We start from the raw sequence: 7,355 nt of genomic DNA on the forward strand, positions 1-7,355 counted from the left end.
AACCCTCCCCCAAACAAACCCTCATGATTGCGCATGCGCGTGTGTCTGGCAGCTTCCACGAGTTTATTTTCCAGCCTTTCTCTGGAGGTGTGCGCGGAGGTTTCTCCGGGTTTGGACACGTCTGTATTTCTGTGCCGTTATGTGAGATAAACGTGACACAGACGTTTGTTCACGCGGCGCTGAAGCTTGTGACATGACATGGTGCTGCGCGGTTTGTTGGCTTCTCCAGGCGGCGCCGCACAGCCAGGCTAGTGCTAATGCTAGTGCTAATGCTAGTGCTGCTAACTCCTGAAGCCGAGCCCCGTGCCCGCTCCGTGCCCGCTCCGTGCCCGCTCTGTGCCCGCGCTCACACCGGAGCCTCGGACACGCCTTTGTTCACAAGGTTGTACTCTTTAGCAGGGACACTTCCGTTTGTCAAAACCCGGGGTTTTGTTTGGAGAACGTGCTACGTGTTTGCAGCTAAGCTAATGCTAGCCACACTCACTGTGAAAAGGTCAGTTTCACCCAAAGTCCAGACCCTGGACAGAGCTGAGCCTGGGACTAAATCACACTGTGTTTAGAGACAAGAGATCAAACACAACTGTGCATTTAACACTAGACAAACATGGGGATGTCAAGACTTAAACATTATAGATGCCTTATTTGTTTTTTTAAATAAATTTGCAAAGAATTCTAAAAACCTTTTCATGGGATTTTATTTGTGGAATAAAACTGTAACAGAGCAGAATGTGCTGTGAATACTTTCTGGATGTAAATAAAGTGTGACATTTCACTGTAATTGGGTTTGAGCAACATAAACGCCTGTAACTGTTGAACGCTTTACCAGGGAATATTATTAACGTCTCCATAGCGACGAGCAGCAGGCGTCTTGCAGAACATTGACATAATAATGCCACTTTCTCGAGTCATTTAGATGAAAAAAGCCAAACATGAACAACAGATGAAAGTCGGGCTCGTTGTCTCTCGTCTGTTTTTGCTGATTGTCTCTCCCTCGTCCAGACGTCCTTCCATTGTCCTGACATGGCCTCCAGTGGCTACTCCGACCTGCGAGAGAAGCTCAAGTCCATGACCCCGCACCGCGACGAGCCAAACGACGACGACGACGCCAACAAGCAGCAGCAGCAGCGCCCGGTGGAGGCCGGCGAGGGCGGCGGCGGCGGGCGCAGGGGACGCAAGCGTAAGCACCGCCGCTCCGACTCGGACGACAACGGCCACAGCGACGACAGCGGTGGCGGCGAGTCCCGGGAGCAAGAGGCCCGGCGGGTCAAGGGCAGCGTCCAGCAGAAGAGCATCTTCAGCCCCGAGGAGTGCCGGCTCATCGAGGACAAGATCGACGAGGTGATAACGAGTAACGAGGCGATCGTGTCCGGGCGGCGCGGTCACGTATTTACGATCCGGGATGTCACGATGTCAAGTTTTAGTGTCTGCCCTCTATCCCCCTGTCCTCTATCCCCCTGTCCTCTGTCCCCCTGTCCTCTCTCCCCCTGTCCTCTATCCCCCTGTCCTCTGTCCTATGCCATCTGTCCTCCTCCCCCCTGACCTCTGCCCTTCTGACCCCTGTCCTCTATCCCTCTGTCCTCTATCCCTCTGTCCTCTATCCCCTTGTCCTCTTTCCCCCTGTCCTCTTTCCCCCTGTCCTCTTTCCCCCTGTCCTCTAGCCCTCTGTCCTTCTGTCCTCTATCCCCCTGTCCTTCTGCCCCCTGACCCCTGTCCCCTGCTCTAACCCTTATGGTGTTTGCAGGTGGTGGGTAACGCCGAGGCCGGCCTGTACCGGGAGCACACCGTGGACAGGGCGCCGCTGCGTAACAAGTACTTCTTCGGGGAGGGCTACACGTACGGGGCGCAGCTGGAGAAGCGCGGCCCAGGGCAGGAGCGCCTCTACAGCAAAGGTCAGGTGGACGACATCCCGCCCTGGGTGCACGAGCTGGTCATCAAGAGGCTGGTGTCGTCGGGCGTCGTCCCCGAAGGCTTCGTCAACAGCGCCGTCATCAACGACTACCAGCCGGGCGGGTGCATCGTGTCCCACGTGGACCCGCTGCACATCTTCGCCCGGCCCATCGTCTCTGTGTCCTTCTTCAGCGACAGCGCTCTGTGTTTCGGCTGCCGCTTCCAGTTCAAGCCCATCCGCGTGTCCGAGCCGGTGTACGTCCTGCCAGTGAAGAGGGGCAGCGTCACGGTGCTCAGGTGGGACACGTACACAAGCAAACGTCCTCACGTCACTGTCCTAGAATGTACAGAGCAGAGGACGTAACCATCACTGTCCCAGAATGCACTGAGCAGAGGACGTAACCATCACTGTCCCAGAATGCACTGAGCAGAGGACGTAACCATCACTGTCCCAGAATGCACTGAGCAGAGGACGTAACCGCTCAAATTAAGATCTGAAGTGAATCATATTTGAAACTAGAATAACGATAAGCTATAAGAATAAAAATAAAAAATAGGTTTAATATGTTCACACATTTACATAATGTCACATTACATGAAGTGTCATCCAGGTTTTTATCTCCTTCACACAAGCACCAAGTCTGTACTTGATCGCTCTGATCAGGTTCATTGATAAATACAGCTGAGTGTCGTCTGCAGAGCAGTGGAAGTTAATGCCATGTGACCTGATCATGTGACCTAACGGCAGCATGTAAAGAGTAAACAGAACAGGGCCCAGTACTGACCCCTGAGGCACACTCTGAACCCTGCTGTGGTGGGCTCTGGACCCTGCTGTGGTGGGCTCTGAACCCTGAATGATTTTCTAGTTTACTGATACTGAATAGTGTTTTTAGTACTGTTTGATCAGTACAAATACAGGTGTATTTACAGTACTGTGTGTTCTCTTCAGCGGGTACGCAGCAGACGACATCACCCACTGTATCCGACCTCAGGACATCAAGCAGCGGCGCGCGGTCATCATCCTGAGAAAGTGAGGAACACGCCGGGACACGCCCTCATCACATTCAAACATACTCTAATATGAATACGTATAATTGTGTTGGAATTAACTAAACTTTCATTTTCTACCAGTCCCAACTATTCTGAATTCCACACAATTTTATCACAATTTATGCTTGAAACTCGATGACAAAGTGTGTTTTCTTTAGTCAGTGTTGGGAGAAATACACTCAAAAGTACTGCGTTCTGTTCTATTTTAGTCCTGAAATCAAACGTCACTGTGGTGAGAATAAGATCATGTCTCTTTGGAGCTCATGATCCGAGTACCACAGGGACAACGGGTTCACAGGCGAAGACAGGACAGTTTCAGGTGAAACTGCGTCTTCAGGAGCCTGAAGGGCCCTCACACCGCGGCGTCCACAGCCTCCACTGACGTCCAAAGTCTTATGTCAACGCGCCTCAAACGTGCCTCCTGCGTTTTTGGTGTCGAGCGCGACACGTGGAAGACGTCGGACGCTCTGGACGCTTTCGACGCCCGTCCAAAGTGTCCAAAGCGTCCGACAAAGAAAACTTGAGCTATGTCCATCTTTTCTGCGTTGTGCAGACGCCTCGACTCCACCGAGCGCGTGCAGACGCCTCGACTCCACCGAGCGCGTGCAGACGCCTCGACTCCACCGAGCGCGTGCAGACGCCTCGACTCCACCGAGCGCGTGCAGACGCCTCGACTCCACCGAGCGCGTGCAGACGCCTCGACTCCACCGAGCGCGTGCAGACGCCTCGACTCCACCGAGCGCGTGCAGACGCCTCGACTCCACCGAGCGCGTGCAGACGCCTTTACTCCACCGAGCGTGTGCAGACGTCTCGGACGCATGTCTGCTCTGAGTGTATTTTACAGACGTGAGTCCCGGGCGTCTGTCTTCACATTTCCAGGCGTTTAACTTCTGCGTCGGGCGTGAATTTGAAGCCGCGGTTTGACAACGACAATATCATGTTTAGATTCCCAGAACGGCTCCTCAGGTTGAAAGTGACTTATTTACAAAGTACATCAAAGATCAGTTTAATGATCATTAAATCATCTTTAACGACTCGTGTTGTAATAAACTTGGACTCAAGTGTGTGTGATGTTTCCAGGACCAGACCAGACGCTCCTCGCCTGGACTCAGACTCTCCTCCTGAGAGACCTGTGCCACTCAAAGCCAAACGCTCCTCCCACCGCAGAGCCGACCCCAACGCTGCCCACAGGTGCTACACTCGCTACACTCGCTACACTCGCTACACTAGCTACACTCGCTACACTAGCTACACTCGCTACACTCGCTACACTCGCTACACTAGCTACACTAGCTACACTCGCTACACTAGCTACACTAGCTACACTAGCTACACTCGCTACACTCGCTACTGGTAACGGGACAGGAAAGGGGCTGGTAACAGATGTTACCGCTGTTTGATGGAGTTAGTTTCATCTTCAAACACTTGTAAGACAGAAACATGTTGTCTCCTGCTGAACCTGTGTCCTCCGTGTCCTCCGCAGACCTCGGGTCCTAGAGATGGACAAGGAGGAGAACCGCCGGTCGTCCCAGTGGCGCCCCCCACGGCACAGCTCTGAGAACTACAGGAGGAGCAGCCACGAGTCTGACAAGTGGCGCAGAGAGAGCCCGAGACGCAAAGTCAAGATCAGACGCCACTGAGGCCCCTGAGGCCCCCGGCACGCCGTGTACACTTCTAAATATATCCCCTCTCCTTTTTCAGGACTAAATATAAGTTGTATATTTAGGTAACTCAAAATAACTTCATTTAAGCTGTGTATGCTCAAAGCTCATATAAAGTGTATTTTTTGTATCCAGATGTATAGATGAGCTAAAACTACTCCGTTGTACATAGATATTGAGCTGTACTTGTGCCGCTCCTCCTCAGACTGACGTGTACAGAGTTGTATAGTGACTGCAGTGGCTCTTTACTGTGCCATGACTTTACAGTGGCAGGACTTTTGTTTCTGGAGCTCTTTTATTTCATACTGAGTGTCCTGAGCGCATGAGGCACTAGTAGCTGTTTGGTAATAAACCCAAATCTGAAATACTCTGGAGCCTCTTTGTTTCTGTCATAATGGATGAGCTCTCGTTTGGCCTGGACCATCTTTCTGTTCTTGTCACTCGGACTGAAGAGCGAGTGCGTCCCAAACGGTCCCGTGGCGCCTGAATGCAGCAGAAGCAGTTCATTCTAAACTGCAATATTAAATATTGATCTAAAGCAGCTTCACAATAGAAAGGTTGAGTCACTTATTTACTCATTTACAGGTTCGATTATCGGACAGAGCCGTCTGAGACATTTATAAGACCCCAAAGTGGGCGGAGATGGAGGAAGAGACTTTGAGGAAAGATAGCATTTTTCGAAGGAATATTGTACAATCAGAAGTGAAGTATTTAAGGGAAGTGAAGTATGAACCCTGAATGAATAACAGAAATGGTGATGACACAGAAGTGAAAAGTCCATCAGCATTTGAGCTGCTGCTCCTGAGAAAGAGAAACCATAGGCAAGGCAAGGCAAGTTCATTTGTGTCGCACGGTTCAGACACAAGGCAATTCAAAGTGCTGCACAGCAGGAAAAATGCATTCAAATCACAAAGAAATGACAGAAACAGAAATACAATAAAATTATCTAAATTAAAAATATCTAACCAAATCCAAATGTATCTGACCACGTTGGCAGCATTCCAGACATTCCTTCCCATATGTATTTGACAGGTGCAGCATGACAGGCGTCTCCGGGATGGACACATCACTTTTAGATCGATATGTTCCCATATCAGCGCGCTTTCTGCAAACTGCACACGTCTGTGCTGAGCGTATGTTTCTTTTACGACGACTCTCTGGTCGACGCCTCCACCTGATGTGTGGTGCTCATCTTTAACGACGGACCCAGTCTCGTCTGCCCCGCCTTAGATTTAGCTTTAGCTAAACTAATTGTCTCAGACAAAACTCGACCAAAGCTTTAGTGTTAAAACCAGGCTCTTCCTGGTCTTTACAGAAGGCTTAATGCCGACCGACAACCAGCGTGTGTTCTGACCCTGTCCCCAGGCACCTGCCATGAGCTGCGCTTGGACACCAGCACAATGGGCTATTGTGTCCAGCAAAATTATTTACATGTTCAAATGCAATCGATTTAAATAGTACTTTTAGAATTGCAGAGAATTTCTCTAAGAAAGACATTTTGATTTGAATACATTTAAAAGGTGCTATTTTTAAGCTAAAATTTAAAGGTGCAGGGTACTACCTCAAACTAGTCCCAGATACATCTTTTAGTATTTACAATGTCAAAAAAGGGTAACGTGTAAATAATTTAAGACATAAAAGAGAAGAGTGCAAAGAAATATCCTTTCAGTCAAACACAGCTAAACAAAACAGTTTTTAGCTTAGATTTGAACATTGTCAGAGTAGAACCTGTCTCACATCTTCAGGAAGACCAGATTTTAGCTGCATGAAACTGACTCTGGCACCAGCAGGAGGCCGGTCCATGTTTAGTCCTGACTCTGGACACCAGCATGTCCCAGAGTCCTCTGTCCTTAGACAAATGTCCCAGAGTCCTCTGTCCTTAGACAAATGTCCCAGAGTCCTCTGTCCTGTTACGGCAGTTTCCTGTAAACAATGATCAAGTAAAGAGTAACCAGGCAATAACTTGAAGCAGAAACAGAGTCTCTCGGTCTCTCTCAAAAGGTGGAAGTTTATTCACGTGCACAGTGGATAAACACCCTCACTTTCCCTAAGACAAGTTCGTTCTGTCCCTACCTAACCTTACAAGTTACAAAGTACACCTTTTATAGGTGGTAACAAACATAACATAATCACAACCCAAATCAGCTCAAAAAGAGATAGACCAGACTATCACGTCTGTGACGGTTCCAGCTCTCTCTTCAGAGGTTTAATTAAAGACCATTTCCACACTGAATCCGGTCCTGACGCATTAATTGATGATTAAGAGGCGCCGGACAGTAGATATTCAGTATAATCAGGACCTCATATTCTTATCCCATCTGCACACAGGAGAACAACAAAGATATTAATTCCGTGACATGTCATGGCCTAAAACAACATTAGAATGACATGACATGACCCATTTTCTGCCATTACAGTCCCTAGACTAATGTTCCAGAGTCCCTTGTTCTTAGACAAATGTCCCAGAGTCTTCTGTCCTTAGACAAATGTCCCAGAGTCTTCTGTCCTTAGACAAATGTCCCAGAGTCCTCTGTCCTTAGACAAATGTCCCAGAGTCCTCTGTCCTTAGACATAATGTCCCAGAGTCCTCTGTCCTTAGACAAATGTCCCAGAGTCCTCTGTCCTTAGACATAATGTCCCAGAGTCCTCTGTCCTTAGACAAATGTCCCAGAGTCCTCTGTCCTTAGACTAATGTCCCAGAGTCGTCTGTCCTTAGACATAATGTCCCAGAGTCCTCTGTCCTTAGACATAATGTCC

At 49.2% G+C, this 7,355-nt stretch overlaps 1 protein-coding gene across 3 annotated transcripts; it reads left to right on the top strand.

Moving 5' to 3' along the window:
• The first annotated feature begins 30 nt into the window (after nt 1–30).
• On the top strand, nt 31–4,968 carry alkbh5 (alkB homolog 5, RNA demethylase). 3 transcript variants are annotated; one of them, XM_072463333.1, is made up of 6 exons: nt 31–87; nt 1,000–1,338; nt 1,742–2,184; nt 2,837–2,917; nt 4,018–4,128; nt 4,421–4,968. In XM_072463333.1, the coding sequence occupies exons 1-6, from the start codon at nt 34–36 to the stop codon at nt 4,575–4,577; spliced, it is 1,185 nt and encodes a 394-aa protein (XP_072319434.1). In that variant the 5' UTR covers nt 31–33; the 3' UTR covers nt 4,578–4,968. The 3 variants fall into 3 exon arrangements, with proteins under 3 accessions (XP_072319434.1, XP_072319436.1, XP_072319435.1); XM_072463335.1 differs by lacking the exon at nt 31–87 and adding an exon at nt 101–119; XM_072463334.1 differs by lacking the exon at nt 31–87 and adding an exon at nt 162–382.
• The last annotated feature ends 2,387 nt before the right edge of the window (nt 4,969–7,355 follow it).

This window comes from Eucyclogobius newberryi, unplaced genomic scaffold (assembly GCF_026437365.1).
Source record: "Eucyclogobius newberryi isolate DKJ021-1_F unplaced genomic scaffold, fEucNew1.0.hap1 SCAF_4, whole genome shotgun sequence".
In the NCBI taxonomy this organism is placed as follows: Eukaryota; Metazoa; Chordata; class Actinopteri; order Gobiiformes; family Gobiidae; genus Eucyclogobius; species Eucyclogobius newberryi.